The 22781-nt window shown below is 38.9% G+C and overlaps 1 protein-coding gene across 1 annotated transcript; it reads left to right on the top strand.

The window, feature by feature from the left end:
* Positions 1 to 13910: 13910 nt before the first annotated feature.
* CYSLTR1 (cysteinyl leukotriene receptor 1) lies at positions 13911 to 22344 on the top strand. The gene is made up of 2 exons (XM_084258487.1): positions 13911 to 13984; positions 21185 to 22344. The coding sequence occupies exon 2, from the start codon at positions 21212 to 21214 to the stop codon at positions 22232 to 22234; it is 1023 nt and encodes a 340-aa protein (XP_084114613.1). The 5' UTR covers positions 13911 to 13984; positions 21185 to 21211; the 3' UTR covers positions 22235 to 22344.
* Positions 22345 to 22781: the final 437 nt, after the last annotated feature.

The raw sequence follows: 22781 nt of genomic DNA, 5'->3' as shown, positions 1-22781 counted from the left end.
ATTTTTAAACAATATTTGCTTCCCCCAACCTCTCAGGTGCATTCCCTTAGAATTTCCTTCACCAATGCACCCATGCACCATCACCACGTCTCCTAATTCTTCATTCCACGTCTTACCTATCTATTACCGTTTCCTTGCTGTTTCCTCTCAAACTCCCTTTCCATCAGCTGTAAGTTCTACCCCATCAGCTGTAAGTAAACCACTTCAAAAAATTCTCCCACCACCTCCTTGTCTTAAGGGAAACTTATTGGGGTCCTCCCTATCAAAATTAAGCAGTTTATTATTCTATATCCCATGTACTGTGAGACCTAATCTAGTGAATATCTCCTGACACATTGATGCTACTTTAAACCATTACTTTTCAACCATAAAGCAAAAAGTCATTCATCTATGCTACCCTGTAATCTTCCTTATTAATATAATCATCTGTTGACCTTCTGTTTTGCCTAATTCAGTGAATATATTGACATTTAGTTGCAGTCTTCTTTTCTACTCCAAATCCTGCTACTTCCTTGGTAATTTCATCTTCCATGTGACAACCATCCCAGCAAACTGACTTCAAATTTTCTTAACCACCTTTGGTAGTTTTCTTAACCACCAAATTTTCTTAACCACCTCACGTCCCTTCACCTCTACCTTGGTTATTCATTCCATGGCCACACTTAGGGCCTTCGTTATCATCACACAACTGATATCTAAATGTGAGTGTTCTACATTCTGACTCTAAGCTCGTAGACTTTCAGTTCTGTCACTCCCTTATGGCCAGTACACCAGTCCTTCAGTCTGAGTAAATCTTCCAGTCCCTTGGCGCCTCCCTTTTTCCCCCCAATCTGTTAAATTCTTCATGGATTCACTTTTAACCATGTTTTTGGTAGCATTCTCAAATTCCTTAACCATCGTCCTTTCAAACATTTGTTCTATGACCCCCAACTTTACATCAGTTTAAGCACTTGCATTTTTTCTCTTCTACACACAGGCTGCTGAGCGCTAGTAGAATAAATCACACCATTGTACAGACCATGATCACTAAAATCCACCCTCTCCAACCTCAGTTGGGGCTTCAAGTCCCTTCTTGGTCATATTTCTTTCACATTCTCCAGAACCACTATTCTAATTTTCACCAATATTCAGAAGACCTGAACCCTAGTGAGGCCCTCTTCTTCTCAACAGACATTGTCTTTTCACTTTGCCAAGAAAGTTAAGTCTCTTGGGAATGAGCAATTTTTATCTTTGCTGCTCTACTTTTTCTTTCCCTGACATGTCAGTAATTTTTTCCTCACTCTGCACCTCCTTGTATATCTCCATTCCCTAGGATAAAACTCAAATTCTATATAGTATGATATAGAAGACCCTTATGATCTAATTCCTGCATTTCTTGCCTATTTTCTCACAGTCCAAAAAAGAAATAGATACATAGACCTAAAGATGCATACCTGAGCACATATACATCCTTCATCTTATATTTCATCCCTATCACACTATTATTTGTTCCTTAAACACGCCAAAGTATTTCACACCTCCAAGACTCCAAGACTTTACTCATTCTGCTTTCTATCCCTGCCTAGAATGCACTTCTCTGCTGCCATGCTTTCCTCACTTATATGAATTCTTTACTACCATTCATGCATCTATTATTTTCATTCTCTGTGTCCTATACATGCTTCTATTATAGCAGCTATAATGGTGTAGAGAATTTATATTTTAACATATCTGTGTTTCCATCTAGTAACCTGTAAAGCTTCATGGGGAGAGTCTGTGTCTTATTTTCCAAAGGATCTAACACAGTATTGATATGTACTAAGTAGCCAATATATCCCTTTTAAGAAAACTACCTAACATATCACAGTAGTAGACAATATGTTAGGCGATGCTGTAAGAGATGGTCTTAAAAATGGTTAGATTAGCAGCTGATAGCTCTGAGGATAAGAGACATTTCAGATGACAAAATGGCCTGAACAAATGAAAGGGGTAAAGCTGGTCATAAGGTCACATTTATATTAATAAACATATAGTAAACCATCATAAATTGACTCCATAACATTAGGATAGGATATTATTATGGTCTTAAATGGTGTTTTAAGCTTAATAGGCCACTGGAGACATTTAAGAGGGAAGTGATATGATTAGAACTGTACTTTAAGATGCATAATCCAGCATAATTGATAAGGACAAACTAAACAGAAGAGAAGCAAAAAATTAAAAAGCTGTAATTTCTAACATTCAGTAAACAGTATTCCCATATTATACTAAAGAGAGAGCAAAAAAGATCAATTCATGGCTTTTGTGCACTTGCAGTCTTCTGCACAAGTTTGCTCAACATTTAGCACCAGTATATGAATTGGTTTTACATCCATGTTTAGTGACAGGTCTTGTGGAATCTGAAACTGAACAGTGTGGTATAGTGAAAATAGCATTGAACTGTGAGTCAGCCATCCTGGCTCTGCTACTAATTCTGTGTATTACTTTCAGCAATCATTTTATCTTTCTGGGTCATGAAGGGAGCAGGGTGGAATTAGATGTTCTCTAAGTGTTCTTCCGGCTCTGACAGTCTATAAACTAGGTCATTCAATTCCAGATAGAGATTTTATAGCCAGTTCTGGAAACTTCCTTCATCACAGTAGCTCTGTTTAAGAATCATTTACAGTATCCTGACATATATTTCCTTTTAAGTGGCTTGTTCACAGTGACCTGGTTCATCAAACAGTTGTGTGGGAACATAGATTTCATCCCTTCTTGCATGACTCATTCTGTAATCATGTCTGTTCAAAAACCTTCATCAAAGCCTGAACACTGGGGCATTGCTAAGTTACTCTTTGTCGTGTCATTTGTGTCTAGGTAGCACTGGTAGAATTTCTCACTAATTGAATGTGCTTTAGAGAAGCAAACTTCATATGCTAACTACTTTACAGTAACAAAAGGAACTCTGAGAAATATTTAGTATAGTCTAGTGTTCTGAAATATATATTTTCTTCTATAAGAAATCAGGACATTCTGAGAGAGAAGGTATGATCAAAGTGGTGTTCAGTTAAGACTATCTCCTAATTGCTGATTTATAAACAAGTTGAAGCTTGCTTTCCACACTTACATCTCTTCATTCCTTCCTTTCTCTCATCTTTTCTTCCTTTCTTCCTTTGACTTGCAACAAGACAGTACATTGCCGGATATTTAACAACCTACACCAACTTACTGTGCATACCTTAGTTACATATCTAAACTGATATAATTTTTTAATCACAGTTCACTCCCACCCACTAGTTGGTAACATCTGTGTAAAATAACTATTCTATTTCCTTACCTATTGTCAAGGACATTAACAACAGTGGTAGACCAAGGTAGACCCTGTGAAATACTGCAGTATCAGTCCCAGAACACAAATCAATTATCATTCTCAAGTATAATCCTGCTACCCATTCAATGCCACACAGTAATGACTTTGAGGGCTTAACATGTCTCAAGTTCTGGCCTAAGCTTTCTGAGAATATGAAGATAAGTGAGACATATTACTGCCCTAAGGAGCTTTAGGTAAGAATATGTGCAGAAATAACAGAGGTTTAGAAACAGGTTTTTTTGATTTTTAATTTTTTTTATTGAAGTAACATTGTATTTTATAACATCATATAAATTTCAGGTATGTATCATTATAATTCAACACCTGTATATACCAAATTAAGATCACCAATATAAAAAATATTTTTGAAGGAATGGATATATTAGGCAAAAAGTACTTCTGTAGTTATACCATAGCCTTATTCTTTATTATTGTTATGAAGGACAGAATTTAAAGTTTCAAGTCAGGCTGGTGAGCTCTTTAAAAAGTCACTTCATTTCTTCTTAATATTTCTTAGTCCTTAATATAAAGTGATTTTGTACCTTTACCAGTATCTTTGTAGACATAGAACTTAAACTTAGAAGCACAATTTCCAGCCCCCCTTTTTTTAAAATTGCACTAACATTGGTCTACATCATTTGTGTTTTAGAGTTATAGGATGTCCCCTTTCAGGTAGTGTTACTATACCACATCCCCCACCAAAGTTATTCTTTAAAATTTCACTTTAACCTAAGCTTAAAAGAATATTTAATAGTTTGAGGCAAACTAGTCAAGTCTCAACTGACATTTAATCTTCATTTATAGCAAACCAACCATTAATCATATAAGCAAAACCAGAAGATGTGTTCAATTAAATTAATACCTTCATGTGCCATTGACTTAAATTCATAGATCATTTTTATTTCACTGCATTCACTAAGAGTAGATACCTTAGGGATGTACTTGTCAAAATTGCAAAATTGTATGTATTCCTGACAAGAAGGTAATCATATTACTGTTTTCTGCAACACTCAGGGAAATAAGGTACAGTCTGATCTTCCGCACTACCCAATATCAGTCAACTGTTTGTTTGTTATTTTCCCATTGGGTCCTTCTTTAATGGCACCACATGCCTTTTTTTCTAAGAGCTCCTTTCAACACTATAAAATCTTGCCTTTATGTGGAAACTTTCTGCTGCAGCCCCAGTTTTTACTATATTTAACTAAAGATCTCACCTAGACTCAAGGCAAAGATTTCTGACAAACCCATTCTGTTGGAGCATTTATATGCAAACTAAACCATTTCACTTTTACCTTGCAGAAAAAAAAAATGAGATGAAATGAACCCCTACTTGAAATTCCTTAACCCACCATTCTTATATTTCTATTTACAAGTTCACACTTCCATGGCTACTACTCTTGCGCAGATTTTTCCAGCTTGGCTTTGAACCACCATTTCCTCCCTAGAAAATTCCTCCTAGATATTTATTCTTTGGTAGGAGGCTCCAGGGACTCTCCTTAATGTACTAGTTCTTATATGCTATCCTCCTCTTGAGTATGGGTGGGACCCGTGAATATGAAGGGATTTTGTTCCTAGAGGTCAGACAAAGAAGTCAGAAATATTTGAAGAGATATCTCTCCTGATGGCCTGGAAGAAAGCAAACAGCTAAGTTGTGAGAGAAGAGGATCATGTGCCGATGGTCTTCAGGTGCCCTCTAGGAGCGGAGAATGGTTCCTAGCCAACAGACAGGAAGAAAACAGGACTGCAGTCTTACTATAACAACCACCAGTGATCTTGGAAAAGGATAAGATAACATGATTGTGGTCCAGTAAGACTAAGCAGAGGATCCAGCTAATTTGTACCTGAACTCCTGACACACAGAATCTATAAGAAAATAAGTGGGTATTGTTTAATTTTGTGATTTTTATGGAACAATAGAAAACAACACATTTTCTATCACTTTTTTCTCTTTGTAATGATAATCACTGAATAGAGAACAAAAAAGTTGATTAAAAGTTAATTAATTAAAAGTTCTAAGACTTGTATTTTAGTTCTAAAGTATTTAAAATGTTCTAAGGCCACCATTGCCCTCCTAATTACCAAATCTTATTTATGGACTTAATTCTCTTTGGTCTTTGGAAACATTTGAGATCAATGACCACATCCAACTTAAAACTACTTTTTGACATATATAATACTACACCCTTTTTTTGCTTTCTTCTTGTTTCTCTTTGATACTCTTTTGCTATCTTCTCTTTTTTAATATTATCTTCATTTTACAGATGAGGAAATGGAGTATCATAAAGGCAGGGTACTTACCAAAGGTCACATAGCTAGTAAGTGGAGAAACCATGATTAACACTCAAAGCTGTCCTGGCTCAAAAGCTATTGTGCTTTTGCCACTATAGCCACATTGACCTTGCCTCAGTAGAAAGTTAAGCTGAATGTTTCTTTTCTCTTTTCTTGAAGGATTGGTTTATTTATAAAACAGAACTTGCTATAAATAAAAGCATGAGAATGATGGGTTCATCAGGGCAGGCAGAGTTGTTTGACTTCATCTCTCACCAAGTCCGTTCCCAGAAAATGTTTTTAAGTTCTTCTCTATTAATACACAGTGACTAGTGTCTATTTGGCAATCTTTTAGTCTAAACGGATCTCTCAGATTGAAAATTCCACATGTCTGGCAAGAATTATGAGCTTTGAAAGCACACAGGCAATTACAAACCATTAAATAGCCCGTCAATAAGCAGTTCTCTGTCTCTTTGCTAACTATTATGGAAGCAGTTTCACCTAACATACAACATGTCTTTTGCAACTTATGTGGGTCTCATTCCCATTTAAAAAAACTTTAAGGATTTTTCTATTTGAACAGTTTTTTTTAATTCTTATTTTTAAAATAACTAAAGTGTATAACCTTACTGTTTCAAACAATTATGGTCCTATTACTTTCCCATAATGTAAGCTGAAGGTATTTTTTGCCACCCCCTCAACACCACCACCTGTATTTGCCATTTAAAAGGATACATTTTTAAAGCCAACAAATTAACCTTAAAATACACCATGTTCCATTGTGTATGTAAGCCACATCTTCTTAGTCCTCTGATCTGCCTTTGGGCACATAGGTTGATTCCATAGCTTGGCTTTTATAAATAGTGCTGCAATGAACACAGGAGTGCATCTCTCCCTTTAAATTAGTGTTTTTGCATTCTTTTGATAGACACCTAGGGGTGGAACTGCTTACTTGGTGGTGCCGAGTGTGGTGTGGTAACATATACCTGAAAGGTGTGATTCTGTACTTCTAAATCATATACAATGTTGTAAACCAATGTTACCTCAATAAGAAATAAACTGTGTTTCTTTTTCCTCTAATTTTGAACTTTTTCATATCTCCCTATATTTTGGAAAATAAAATAGGTTCAGTATAAATTTTCAGTTATCCTTTGCTAATTAAAGTAAGTTTATCTTGGGCTTCCCCTGGTGGCGCAGCGGTTGAGCGCTGGGCTGCGAAGCTGCGCGCAGCCTCAGCAGCACCGGTTTGATCCCCGGCCGCGAGGGTCCCACATGGCACGCAGACCTCTCCTGCCGCCCGCTGCTCCCCTCAGCAGTGTACTTCATCACTCTGCCTGTTCTGCTGTCTGCTCTGGCTCTGGTGAATTCTCTCACCCTCCCACGCTTCTGACTGTACCCAGTGCTTGTATGAATAAATAAATCTTTAAAAAAAAAATAAATAAAAAAATAAAGTAAGTTTATCTCTCCCCTAATGTGAACTATTTTGGTTCCTTGGGTCCAATAACCCAAATAAATGCATCCTTCCCCCCCCCAAGAAAAAAAAATGTTGTAATTTGTTTTACAGTAACTAAGTCTAATTAGTTCTATAAAGTGTCCAAATTATAATAATACAGCAGCTTTCCTTTGTTTATTTTCATAAATTTTCTCAGTTTTTTGAAAACCAAATTCCAGAATTAAGGTCATCTCCTAAGATCATTTTAGAGTCTAAATGCCAGAAAACAAATAAAATTTACATCTTACTCTATTGGCAAAGTTTGTCCTGAGTTTGCCTTACTAAGGCTGTCAGAGACAACAAGTATACTTGATTACCTCTCAAGATATTACTTATAAGTAATGCTTGATTTGTTCCCAAAAATGTCTATAGTGTGTTTATAATGGCTAAACAGCAAGATAAAAACATGTTTCATAGTTCAAAAGATAATCAAAATAGAGCAGTGGGCTTGGGAATAAGGTGTTGGAATACATGCAAGTAATGACAAGGTAACAAAAACAAGTTACACTATGGTATTACAAGGCATGATCTCATGGCAAAATCACTGATATAAAGAGAAAGGATATTAGCCTACTTTGGCAAGTCACTATGATACAGTCAAGAGCTATGCCTATCAAGACAGCCGGAATTTTAAACTAGCATATCAGGGTAACCTAACATCTCCTTAAGCCAAGTTTCCCCAAGAATCACTATTCTTTGTTGATCTTTGTTTGAGACAATTGTACTTCCAAAAGAATTCCACGGATTTTTTCAAGGCTCTATTTCTAAGAGTCTTAAGCTCTCCTTAGTAGTTTCTAGTGGATTTCCTTTTCCCAGGTAGTAGCACTTCTTTTGTCTCTGCCATTATCACCTTGCTCTGTAAGAAAGAAGGTTGAATATGAGACTAAGGCTAAAATGTGGAGCGGGTTACCTGAAATATAGGGTTGGGACTTGATTATTGTCATTTGTAGACTCTTACACAGCAATAAGACAGGATGAAGCCATGGGTTAAGAATGATTAGACTGGGCCTCCCCGGTGACGCAGCAGTTGAACGCTGGGCTATGAAGCTGCCTGCAGCCTCAGCAGTGCCAGTTCGATCCCCTGGTGCCAGCGAAGGTCCCACATCGCGCGCAGACCTATCCTGCAGTGCCCGCTGCTCCCCTCAGCAGTGTCTTCCTTCTGTCTGCCTGTTCTGCTCCCCGCTCTGGCTCTGGTGAATTCTCTCACACTCCCATGCTTCTGACTGTACCCAGTGCTTGTGTAAATAAATAAATCTTTGGGAAAAAAAAGAATGATTAGACTGGCTGTGGTGTACGAGATGGTTTTGAGAGGGAAAAGTTTAAAATTAAGGGGGTATCCCTATGTTTATAGCAGCACTGTTTACAATAGCTAAGCTTTGGAAACAGCCCAAATGCCCAAAAATAGATGACTGGATCAAGAAGATGTGGTACATAGACACCATGGAATATTACTCAGCATTCAAAAAAGATAAACACATGCAATTTGCAGCAACATGGATGGCGCTGGAAGGGATCATGCTCAGCGAAATAAGCCAGAAAGAAAAAGAAAAATACCGGATGGTCTCACTCACAGCAGGAATCTAGAAAACTTAAATAAGGGACCAGGAAAATGAATAACTATAAGAAAGTGAAAATCAAAATCAACAAAAAACTATGAACCAGAGACACTTTTTGGGGGGTGGGGGGTGGGAGGGGAGGGATTGGGGTCAAAATGGGGGGTTGCAATTGCATGGGGAATATAAAAATAAAATTTATTATTAAAAAAATAAAAAATAAAATAAAATTAAGGAGGTATGAAAGGCATTTCCAGAAATTATAAACAGTTTAGCAAGTCTAAAACACAAGGTATATGTGAAAAGTAGGTTATTATAAGTCATCTATATCTGAGGTCATGAGTTCCAGAAGTGAAGCAGCAATAGGGATGAAGAAAAATGGAGAAGAAAATATTAAGAGTTGGAATTAGATTAAATAAATGTTAACTGGAAGTGAAGCAAAATTGGGGAAGATTCCTCCTCCCTTCACCCTCAGTTTCCCAGATCTGTGTTGTTTTCCCCATCTATAATTTTAATTTCAGTTGTCTTCAAGTCTCAGATTAACAGTGCCTTCCTGTTCTTTTCCTCCTGAACCCATCAGTCTTAGCAAAACCCTCCCAGACTCATTTCATGTAACCAAGATGACAGGCTGATAAATTTGGGGCTTGATTATCCTAAAAACAGTATCATTTTAATGGGAGTCAAAAATCTATTAGAAACTACAGAATAGATTTCAGGTGAGAGCTAAGAAATTCATGGATGGCTGGATTGTTAGTCCTGGAACCCTAAAATCATATGAGGAAGCATGCTGTGTATCTCATACAAGAAATAATTAAAAGGAAATAACAAAGATGACATTAAGAGCTTGTCTCTTAGAAGACCTGAAGAATGGTGATCATGCTGCCAGAATCAGATAATCTGCAACTTGTTTTTTTTTTTTTTGACTATCTTTTTTTTTAAAATAATAAATTTTATTTTTATATTCCCCCATACAATTGCAAACCCCCCATTCTGACCCCAATCCCTCCCCTCCCGCCCCCCACCCCCCCAAAAAGTGTCTCTGGTTCATAGTTTTTTGTTGATTTTGATTTTCACTTTCTTATAGTTGTTCATTTTCCTGGTCCCTTATTTAAGTTTTCTAGATTCCTGCTATGAGTGAGACCATCCGGTATTTTTCTTTTTCTTTTTGGCTTATTTCGCTGAGCATGATCCCTTCCAGCGCCATCCATGTTGCTGCAAATTGCATGTGTTTATCTTTTTTGAATGCTGAGTAATATTCCATGGTATATATGTACCACATCTTAATCCAGTCATCTATTTTGGGGCATTTGGGCTGTTTCCAAATGCAACTTGTTTTTATAATACAAAAAGGATAAGAGTAGGAAGACCTGTGAGCTCTAGAAAGTAGGACAACTTTATATTATAAAAGTAGTAGTTAGCTTAGAAGCCACTGTCAAAGGTAGAACTAATGTACTGCTTTTAGAGATCTTGACCAAGCCTTTATCCTGGGTACAACCAATACATTCAAAGAGGAATGAAATGAGTCTTTCTCTCAAATGTTCATCTGAGAAAAACTGGTTGTCTTAAATCAAGCTTATGAACAATTTATGTTCTGTTCCTTTTCGTTGAAGCCATAGATCATTATTCAAATTTCTCTATCTTTTCTAAGATCAAAACTAAATGAAAGGAAAAAGGTATAACCTGATCCTCATAGCTTTACAGAATGGCAAACAGGGAGGAACTTCAAAGATCATATAATCCAATCTTACTGTATTTCAGATAAGTGAAGATACCACAGAGAAGTGATTTACTCAAGATCACACAATAAATCATCCACCAGATACTGAGGTATGATCCAGGTCTTCTGCTTACTATTTCTACAATACTTGTACCATGCCCATTTTCATACTCCATGCAAGGATTCCTGTTGATTTTGATAAATCTATGAAATGATATAGAAAACCAATTAATTCAAATCAACCAATATTTGAAAGGTACTGTACTGTATACAGCATGAAATACAAAAAGAATAAAACTCCATTATTGCCATTTAAGTCCAGTGGGGCTGGGGTGGGAAGACTAGGAAAGTTTAAATTGAATAACCACAGAGATATCTATGACACACTAAACAATAAATAAACATTATCAAGAAAAAATACAGACAATATACTGCAGGACTTCAAAGGAGAAAAATATTACACTGGGTTGAGGGGATTAGGAAGGCTTTTTGTTTGACTAGAAACAAAAAAAGGGACACTATTATTATATTCATTTAAGAGATGACACCAGCCCTCAGACACTTGTAGATCACCAGCTTTACCTGGACCACATTTAGAAAACACAACAGTATATAAGTCATTCTCATTCATACATAATCATATTGCAGCAATAATAAAGAGTATGATATATGAATTGAGACCTTATATTCTTAGATTCTATCTCTGGGTTTTCTTATTTACCTCATTCATAGGAGTTTGACCAGGTTTCAGGTCAATGGAAGCTAAGAGATGATGCAAAAAGAGCATCAAATAACAGATAGATAGATAGATAGATAGATAGATAGATAGATAGATAGATAGATAGATAGATAGATAGATAGATAGATTTTCTCCATGGACTTAAGATGAGCTAAGTAAAAGATAAAAAGATCTAGGGTGACTCTTGAATTAAATAATTGAAATCAAAACTCACACATCCACACATTTACTTTGTCAGCTCAACTTCACCATACAAAATCCCAGATAAGAATGGTAGAATAGAGTTTTGGTAGAACCTGCTGTCAGAGACAAGTGTTCTCAAGGAACCTGAAAAGGAAAAGTGGGTAAGGAGTGAAAGTATTGAGTGTCTTCTATGTATAAAGCTCAGAATTTCTAGAGGAACCACGAAAGAACCTTCAGAATTTCAGGGCCTCCCTGGTGGGGCAGGGGTTAATGTCTCAGTGCTATTAAGTTATCCCTAGCTACTGCAGCAGGAGTTCAATCCCCATCCAGGAAGCTAACCCACATGGCACAGCAGACCTCTTCTGTCTCACCTGCTGATCCCCTCCATAGTGTATTTCAGTAGATCTGCCTGTTCTGCTCCCTACTCTGTCTATGGTGAATGCTCTTACCCCCCACACCTCTGGCCTGCACCCCAGCTCTTGTATGCATAAATAAATAAAATAAATATTTAAAAAACAAAAACAAATTGCACGCAAGAGGGCCTCCCTGGTGGCGCAGTGCTATCAAGTTATTGCCAGTGCTATCAAGTTATTGCCAGTCACTGTAGCCTGAGTTGTTCATGACCAATCCCTGGCCAGGGAGCTAACCCACATGGCACAACAGACCTCTCCTATCTCGCCCACTGCTCCCCTCAGCAGTGTATTTCAGTAGATCTGCCTATTCTGTTCCCCCACTCTGTCTCTGGTGGGTCCTCTCACCCCCCGCATCTCTGGCCTATACCCCAGTTCTAGTATGCATAAATAAATAAATCTTTAAAAAAATAAGCTTCAGAATTTCAAACTTGAGAAAACACCATGCGGCTGCCCAGATAATAAAATCTTTATTCATTTGTGCATGTAAGGAGTGGGCTAAATTGTAATTGCACCACTATCATAAAAATGGACAACTAGTACATTAGCCTGGTGATATCATATTTCTCATATATGGGTCTTAGAAATTCATAACCTTTTCTCATTCTATATTCTGGGGAAATATAAACCTTGTCTCAACACAAAACTGTGACAGAACCAAAGTTAACTTTCTCCATTAATGAGTGGAATCATAATTTCAGGATTAGAAAGGATTTTTTCATTCCATATTCTATTTTATCCATTTTGATTACAGAGGCATAGAACAAATGAAACACACAAGTTTACTGCCTGGTGTAACAAGATATAAAAGTCAACTCAGAAATTCCCCACCTTCAGGGCCTCCCCGGTGGCGCAGCGGTTGCGCGCTGGGCTGCGAAGCTGCCTGCAGCCTCTGCAGCACCGGTTCGATCCCTGGCTGCCGAACGAGGGTCCCACTTGGCGTGCAGACCTCTCCTGCCGCCCGCTGCTCCCCTCAGCAGTGTACTTCGTCACTCTGCCTGTTCTGCTCCCCGCTCTGGCTCTGGTGAATTCTCTCACCCTCCCACGCTTCTGACTGTACCCAGTGCTTGTATAAATAAATAAATAAATCTTCAAAAAAAAATAAATAAAAGGAAACATTTAAAAAAAAAAATTCCCCACCTTCAATCCATATTTCACTCAGACTACTCATAGCAGATTACCTGGAAAAGAAATTTCAGAGGGAGAAGAAACTAGAGACCTGAAAATTTATTTGAGTGTAGGGTGGGCTCAAACAGCAGTATTGTAGCTACAGGTATAGGTTCCTACTTACAAAACTTTCCTGAATTTTATGCTTTTGCATTTGCTTTATTTTCCTTTTGGCTTAATTTTCAATAGAGGTCCTTTGAAACATTCCATTGTATTTATACTTCTAAGAATAAATTAAAGGGAGATGTTTATTTTGTGGGCACTTGGACCACAGATAAATGAAAAGCAGCCAGCCCCTGGGGTCCTTCTAGACAGGGATGAACATCGTAGGGCAACACAAATTTGAAAGAATATTGTTCAGGTTACTGCTATTTCAAGAAAGCCCTTTTTTATCATTTCTTGGAGATTTTTTTAGACTTTGTTAACTGGTGAGAAGAAACATACACTCGTGGCAAGTTAACTATAGAAACTACAAAATAGTTATCTCTTACATAGAACATATACCAGATTTGTGATATGAACAAATTATTACCATGAGTTTATAAGAAGAATCCAAAGTCACCTAAGCTAACTTCTTTCAAGGAAACCTGTCCCGAAGCAATCCCATACAGATATACTCAATATTTTTAATATTCTAATTTTTCTTCCTGGTAAACTACATCCTTGGACATGAACTTGCAAATTATTTTTCCTTTGAATTTTATAACAAACTGCTTAGAAGATAAATGGGAAATACCATGGTTTAATAAGAGGAATATTTTTGTAATACTGTGTTCATCTTTCGATACAGAAGCTACATGCATATAGCAACAAACATCTGCTATCAGTCCTGGGCTGTTTTACAAGTTGCCCCGCTGGGAATGTAAAATTGAATGGAAAGTTGTGGAAAGAGGCACAAAATCCAAAAGCTAGCCCTAAATCTTTCAGTAAAATTTGAAGTCCCATCACAACCTAGATCTGTGCTTTAAGCTGCTAAACTCCCATAACCCTTCTGGACTACTCCTAAGGTCATTAACTTCCCTTTCAATCTTATTATTTCAGATTAGGCTTCATCTGATATTATACCATAAGAAGCACGGACCACTAACCAGGAACATTTGTGAAGGGTACTGCAGTGCCAGAAAGAGGTATGGCTCTGTTTTATAAATGAATCTTGCTTTTCAATTCACTAATTATCTTAACAAAATAATTTTATCATCTGTACTAAAATTTAATTACATTTATGGTTATTGTTAGTTTATATTAATCAATGCCCCATCTGTTTAGTGCTAAGATAACTCTTACCATCTTGTTTTGTATCCTGTCCACATTTCTGAGTCATCACTCTTCTTCCCCTCCAGACTATGAGCTGCTTAAAGGCAGGAATGGAGGCTTAGGCATTTCTGTATCCATTTAGTATGTCTCATTTTGGGGGAATCATAGCAAATTCCCAAATTCTATAAAAATTAAATGCTGTTTAAGACAAGCAAAACCATCATCTGTGAAATGAGAAGCTAAACTAAATAATATCTACCCTGGGATTGATTACTTTTGTGTAAGTTTCACAGTCTTCTTTTTATGGCCCAATATAAGTCACTGACTTTGTCATTAAAAAAAGCAATTGAACCTTAATATTAAAATTTCTAGGAAAGCTTATTTTGATCTATAAGGACTGGGAAGTTTAACAGGACTATAGATCATCTTTAAGTTTTTTAGTAACATATTTATCAATTTGTTTTTACTCATTTCATCTAGAGATCTGGGAATCTCATATTTACACAGAATGCTTAATAGACAAGATAAACAAATGATTAATCTGTGTCAAGATATGGGTATTTTTAATCGTACAATTAGCTTTATGATTTAGTACCCTCCTTAATACTTTAGAAAGCAACTTCACAGAAGAACAACTTTAGGCCCAGGGGGTGGAAAGGACAGAGATGAGCACATGGCTGTCATTAAATTATAATAGAATGAAAAGATAAAGTGGTTTTTAAGGACAATACCTTCAAGTAATAACTGGTTCCATCATCCATTCACTCACTCAGTTAAAATTCACTGAGCATTTGTGAGCAAAATACATACATTTCACCCCTGTGTAAGATGCCTTCATATAGATCAACCAGATAATCTGTGAGGAGAGATAACATAGGCACACAAATCATTGATCTGCAAGATAACTTTACAGTTTTCTACAAGAGAAAATTCAGATATTACTTGGGATAGAAGATGAAGGAATGCTTGGTCAAGAAAACATAATTCAAGCTAACATTGGTAGTTTTTTATATACATAGATGGAGGAAAAGGAATTTAAGGAAGAAGAAATGCCATGAAAAAAGATAAGTAGGTGGGATAGTGCATAGTGTATAGTGAAATAGTGGCTGTATTGAATGATAGAGTAGGAGAAAAAAGCTAGGAAATTTCAGTTATAAACAGACTAGAAAGCATTAAATATCAAACGAAGAAATTAGGATTTTTCTGCTACTCTGTATCAGGGCTCTCTTCAGCAATTGATGAAAAAAGTTTTGAATGTGTACTGACTAATTGACAACCATGTGCTCATCTCCGTCCAAAGTTATCATTTCAATATTAAGATTTCATATACTTCATTCCTCACAATGGCACCAACTTCCTATAATAATGTGTAAGGATCCAATAATAAGAAATATGGGGTATATCTTTTCTGATTTGATTAGAAAGATTACGCAACCTCTGGCTAATGTTTGTTTTATTTTCCAGCATTTTAAATTAGTTAAGAAACCTGAGGTTATAAGAAACATTTTAGCTACAATTGATTTTAAAATTAATACCAAGATTTTGGAGGATGGCACAGTGGTAAACAGAGCCTTTAAGTCTGGTACAATCGGAGTTGAGTCAGGCAAAGTTTATCGTTATATGTCATGTTGACCGAATGCATGATTTAAAATGATGAATTGCGTTGGTGGTAGGTGTGGTGTGAAAACAGGCTTCTGCAGAGGTGTTGATCCCATTCCTCTGAATCATATACAATATTGTAAACGAAGGTTACCTCAATTTAAAAAATGCAAAAAAAAAAAGAAATTTGGATTGTATTATGAAGTCTCTTGGGAACGGTTGAAGGTTTTAGAGCAGGGACATAATTGGTAGCAACAATGTATGGGAAATTACTCTGGAAAGAGGGTGTAGCAAGATATAGTGAGGGTTGATGGTGTTAGGAAAGACAGATGGTAGTTGTCTTTTTTTTTTTTTTTTGATTCTATTTTTTCTCAAATTTCATTAGTTTGCCAGTGATTTACATAGTATATAATTTTGGGAGTACAACTTCACACTTCACACAGCCATAGGTGCACATGCTTCACCCATCCTCCACCAAAATTATCTAATACTTTTTAAAGTGTAGTTCTTTTTTTAAAAGGCTGTTATTAAAATCTCAACACCACCATCTAGTGTCTGACACAGGGCTAACAAACCAAAACAGTTTCTCTTTCTTCCACAGTTGCACCAGGGTTCAGAGAACCAATGGAGAGAGAGGCAGACCGCCAGAAAGCAAACTGAGAAATAATGCAGAGTTTGGAAATAATAAACTCACTTTTCTCTAGGATCTTAGATAATCACCCTCAGAGTAATTCATCAATTTTTTATCATATATGTAGAGGGCAGGACCGGACATGGAACAGGTTTTCTGATTCCATGCAGACCGGGTAAAGGAGGAGTCTGAGTCCTCAGTAGTTTTGCAGGTTTTTTATTTGGGGTTCACCAGGCATATGGCAGGCAGGGGTGCTGGCTGGGGGGCTGGGAGGCTGACAGGCCTCCCAGCCCCCAGCAAGTCTTCACTCTATCTGGGCTCTCTGGAGTTGGTTCTGCTGCTTCTCGGCTTCTCTTTCGGCTTCATACTGCTGCTGCTGCTACTGCTGCTGCTGGCGTCCCCGTGATGCCGCCCTTAAAAGCACAGTCTTAGCTCAGCTGAATCCCATCTACCTATGCCCACACCCTACTCCAGGTGCCCGCCATCAGGCATGCATTCAGGACAAGGATCCATCATCTATCCTGATGGCGGAAGGGCAGAAAAGCCTGATATTTTCTTTACCCTACAATATATCAACAGTTATGGGTGGAAAATACTACTACTTCTTAATGAAGGGGGAAAAACAATGACTAGCAAGGATGGACAGATAGATGGATGGATGGATGGACAGATAACACATACTCACTGAAAATATAATTGTTAGCAGTAGTAAACCCGGGAAGTTGTATTGTAATGGCAGGAATGGCCAGTGCAGTTTCCCTATGACCCAAGCAGACAGGGTAAAGGAGGAGAGAGTCCTGGAGCCCTTGGTGGCTTTTGCAGGCTTTTATTGGGATTTACCAGGGACATGGCAGGCAGGGGTGCTGGGGGGCTGGGAGGCTGGCAGCCCCCAGCAAGTCTTCACTCTTTCTGGGCTCTCCGGCATTCTCTGGTGGTCTCGGCTTCTCTTTCGCTCTCATTCGTGGTTCTGCTCTCTGCTTCTCGTGGTTCTTCTGGCGTCCCCGTGACATTGCCCTTACAAGCCCAGTCTTAGCCCAGGTGTACCCCCTTACGCATGCCCACACCCCACTCCAGGTGCCCACCATCAGGCATGCATTCAGGACCACAAGGATCCATCATCAATCCTAATGGCGGTAGGGCAGAAAAGCCTGATGCTTTTTCACTTACCCTACATGTATCCAACCTACAACCACTATCATAGCTGCCTGTTTCTATATCCCTAGAGCAGATATGAAATCAGTCCCTCAGTTCCTAACAGGTCTTGCATACTTAAGCAGTCTTTCTACCTTACAAATCCCAACTGTTGGAAATAGTATTCTCATTTTTCTCTAGGATCTTGGGCAATCACCCTGAGAGTGATTCATCTTCAATTTTTTATCATATATCAACAGTTCTTGGTGGAAGATAATACTATTTCTTAATGAAAGGGGAAAAAGCGGAATGACTAGCCAGGATGGAAGACAGAACTATTTTAACTGTTTTACCGAGGAGCAAAAGTTGTATAAAAGGCCAACAAGTCAGACTTTGCTCAAATATTATACACCACATTACATATCGATGAGCAGTGCCCGACTTCTTAAAGAATAAAAGAAAAAAATTTCAAAGAGCATTAAAGAAATCACTACTTCCACACTATCTTATCCTTAGCTCTCTCTGATCAGAGCTTGTTAACTTGATTGACTTCCCTGATTGACTTCCCTGATACAGCTGAACTAGGCTGGACCAAGTAACAACCTCCTGCTGTAAAAAAGGCGACCATATAATGTTAAACAGTAAAGATTTGAATGTGCTTCTAGGAAAGAGCATAAGAATGACCAAGTACAAAAATGTCCTCACCCAAAGATATTCCAACTAGTTTTGCTACATCTTTCCTCAGATCCTTAATTTGTGGTGCAGATTTTAAAAATGTATTTCACCTGTGTGGATTTTGTAAAGGCAGGAATACCACAGTGCAGGTTTTCTGATTCCATGCAGACCGGGTAAAGGAGGAGTCAGAGCCCTCAGTGTTTCTTTTTGCAGGGTTTTATTGGGGTTCACCAGACATATGGCAGGCAGGAGTGCTGGGGGGCCTGGAGGCTGGCAATTCTCCCAGCCCCCAGCAAATCCTCACTATCTGGGCTCTCTGGCATTCTCTGCTTCTCTCTTGGCTTCTGCTGCTGCTTTCTCGGCTTCTCTTTCGGCTTCTACTGGCATCCCTGTGACACCGCACTTAAAAGCCCAGTCGAATCCCATCTACCTAGGCCCACACCCTACTCCAGGTGCCCGCCATCAGGCATGCATTCAGGACCGCAGGGATCCATCATCTATCCTGATGGTGGGAGGACAGAAAAGCCTGATATTTTTCCTTACCCTACAGTCCACCCCCTCAGGGTTTTCTGCCATATAATCTACATATATATACAATTTTCTTAGCAAACATGAACAATGCAGCCACGGCCCACAAAAGCAAATACATCACATTATAACAAAATACAACAGAACACAAATAAGTCCAGGCAGGGCCCCAACCTAGTGCAAAAGACAATTATTGGTACCAGCAGATGAGCCACCAAATCTGCTGCCCAAGGCACTGCTCATACGAGGGAGGGGAATCACTCACGGCATCTACTATATCACACCAGGAGCCGTCAGGTTTCCTGGCCTTCTCTGGCTGTAGTCTTGGCTACAAGCCACACACAGCATCCACCCCCAGGATGCACTCACTCTGGGATTGGCGATTCTATTCTGTTGGGGGTAATCGCCAACCCTCAGGGTTTCTGTCTGCAGTAGCTCCAACATTCAACCTTCATAGCCACCCATGCAACTTGCAGACCCCTGCACACAGGCCAAACCACTGCACAAGCACATGGGTCAGGGATCCAAACTCTACATATGGCTTGGGCTCCAGCCCAAGCCAAGTTCCCCACCCATCCCCCAAGGACGGGTTCCTCAGCTCCTCACCCTCACTCGACAACGAGCAGGGCATCACCCACAGGTGATTTTACGAGACTCACAGGTCTTCAGCATACTTAGGCTGCTTAACAGCCGCTCAAGGCTTCCCAAACTTAGCATCAGCACCAGCTTTTGCCTTCTCAGTAGGCTTTTCTCCTCCGCCTAGCTGCTGGGCATACACAGGCTGCTTTTGGCCATCAAGGCCCACTGGCCACCCCCAGATTCTTAAAAAAAACAACCTGCCAAGGTCCTCCGCCTTCTGGCGGGATTGTCAGTCCAAGTTCATCAGTCTAAGTCCATTAGTCCAAGTCTGTCAGGCCTCTCCCTGCATCAGCGCTGGAGAGCTCCAAATCATGGTCCTTTCTTTCCCCGATGATTCTTGCTTCCTCAGGGGTCATTGGCTGGTCCTCTCAGGTGTCTCCTCCTCTGGCTGAGGTCTCGTCCCGCAGCTCCCAGATGGTGCCCACCTTCTGTGCCGCCATGATGCCTCCAGCGTCGTCACAGGCAAACACAGTCTGTTACTCCTTAGTCCCTCCAGGCCTTCGGAGGTCTCCAATACCCGTCTGCATGGATCATCCTGCTGACTACACCAATTGTAAAGGCAGGAATACCACAGTGCAGGTTTTCTGATCCCATGCAGACTGGGTAAAGGAGGAGTCAGAGTTCTCAGTGGTTTTTTGCAGGGTTTTATTGGGGCTCACCAGGCATATGGCAGGCAGGGGTGCTGGGGGGCCAAGAGGTTGGCAGTCCTCCCAGTCCCTAGCAAATCCTCACTATCTGGGCTCTCCAGCATTCTCTGCTTCTCTCTTGGCTTCTGCTGCTGCTTTCCCGGCTTCTCTTTCGGCTTCTACTGGCGTCCCCGTGACACCGCCCTTAAAAGCCCAGTCGAATCCCATCTACCTATGCCCACACCCTACTCCAGGTGCCCGCCATCAGGCATGCATTCAGGACCGCAGGGATCCATCATCTATCCTGATGGCGGGAGGGCAGAAAAGCCTAACATTTTTCCTTACCCTACAATTTTTTCTTCATTAAATAACTGGTTGGCTTCTAAAATTTCTCCAGCTTTGCATTATTTACCATAGCTTTATGAGGCTGCCTCCCAGCCCCCAGAAAGTCTTCACTCTCTCTAGGCTCTCCAACGGTCTCTTGTGGCCTTTGCTTCTCTGCTCCTTTCACTCTCTCTTTCATTCACTGTGCTGGCGTCCCCGTGAAGCCGCCCTTATAAGCCCAGTCTCTCAGCCCAGGTGTACCCACCTACATATGCCCACACCCCACTCCAGGTGCCCGCCATCAGGCATGCATTCAGGACCACAGGGTTCCATCATCAATCCTAATGACAGGAGGGCAGAAAAGCCTGATACTTTACTTACCCTACATTACCCTAGCTATGAGCATCACCAACATGTTACCTAAAAAGCCCACTTCCTAGGAAACCAAGCATTTTCTCCTAGATTTTATTCTCCAGGAAAATTCAATGCTCTTTCAATAAATATATAAATAGATCATACATACATACATACATGCATACATAATTTTTATTTATGAAGCTACTATTTTTAAAGCATTTCTCTGATTGAAAAACAATCTCATTTAAATATTTAGAAAAAGGTACTGCAGTAATATGACTTAAAATAAGACAGAACTGTTTTAACTAGGCTTTGAAGATTAAGAAGTCCATCAGAAAAACATGAATAGAAAAAGAGAGGGAAGAGAGTTTTCTGGGTGCCTTTAGGAGCCAGACTCCTGGAGGCATGATGCAGTTGAATCCCTTCTCATTTCCCCACTACCTTTGCTTCTTGTTATGGTCAAAAAATTATACATACCTACACTAGACAATGAAACTCTAATACTTACTGTAAGTTATGGTCTGGTGAAAATTGACAAGATTTTCTATATATATGTATTGTAGGCCCTGAGCAGACATTCCTTGAGAAACATGGATGGAGTTGGAAATCTGACAGTATCTTCAGCCAGTAATAATACATGCAATGACACTATTGATGACTTCCGCAATCAAGTATATTCTACGATGTACTCTATGATCTCCGTTGTGGGCTTCTTTGGCAATAGTTTTGTGCTCTATGTCCTCATAAAAACATATCATGAGAAGTCAGCCTTCCAAATATACATGATTAATTTAGCAGTAGCGGATCTACTGTGTGTGTGTACACTGCCTCTCCGCGTTGTCTATTACGTTCACAAAGGCATTTGGCTCTTTGGTGACTTCATGTGCCGCCTCAGCACCTATGCCTTGTATGTCAACCTCTATTGTAGCATCTTCTTTATGACAGCCATGAGCTTTTTCCGATGCATTGCAATTGTTTTCCCAGTCCAGAACCTCAATTTGGTTACACAGAAAAAAGCCAAGTTTGTGTGTGTTGGCATTTGGATTTTTGTCATTTTGACCAGTTCTCCATTTTTAGTGTCCACACCTTACAAAGATGAGAAGAACAATACTAAGTGCTTTGAACCTCCACCAGACAATCAAACTAAAAAACACATTTTGATCTTGCATTATATATCATTGTTTGTTGGTTTTATCATTCCTTTTGTTATTATAATTGTCTGTTACACAATGATTATTTTGACCCTACTAAAAAATTCAATGAAGAAAAATATATCAAGTCGTAAAAAAGCCATAGGAATGATCATAGTTGTGACAGCTGCCTTTTTGATCAGTTTCATGCCATATCATATTCAACGCACCATCCACCTTCACTTTTTACACAATGAATCTAAGCCTTGTGACTCTGTCCTTAGAATGCAAAAATCAGTGGTCATAACCTTGTCTCTGGCCGCCTCAAATTGTTGCTTTGATCCTCTCCTGTATTTCTTTTCAGGGGGGAACTTTAGGAGAAGGCTTTCTACATTTAGAAAACATTCTTTGTCCAGCATGACTACTGCACCCAAGAAGAAGGCCTCTCTGCCAGAAAAAGGAGAAGAAATATGTAATGAATAGTTTAAACCCATCTAGTACAAATTATTGAAAAGCTCCCCAAACAAGTATTTCCTCAAGTCATTTACAATAAAAATAAGCATTTCCATCAATAATTTGTAAATAACTAAATGTGTGCCTATAAATCTATCTCATTTATGCATCTACCTTATTAGAGGTTGTAGATCTATTTTACGTGTTAAAAATTCATTCCATGACTATAAACTAAATTATAATCCATTTTTTGATCATTCCAAAAGTAGAGAATATTTACTTTTTAGCACTATAAAAAAATTAGCCTGAGATCAAGGTTTTCCCCTAAAATAAGAACTTTACAAATGATAAGAACTAGCCTTTTTAAGGTATAGAATTAGCAAATAGTTCTCAACCATCCTAATATATCCCTTTGCATGCATGCCATCAGATGAGAACTGGAGATGACCCAGGAACTATACAAAATGTCTTGTCATCCTCTTCCTTTACAGAATTGACTGACTAGACAAAGTAAGGCCACCTATTCCAAAAGAGAATGTGCAAGTGGAAGACAGCCAAGTACTCAGACAAGTGGCCC

Source organism: Talpa europaea (assembly GCF_964194135.1).
Source record: "Talpa europaea genome assembly, chromosome: X".
NCBI classification, from domain to species: domain Eukaryota; kingdom Metazoa; phylum Chordata; class Mammalia; order Eulipotyphla; family Talpidae; genus Talpa; species Talpa europaea.
Note: the sequence above shows the minus strand (reverse complement) of the source record. Positions and strands in the feature narration are given on the sequence as shown.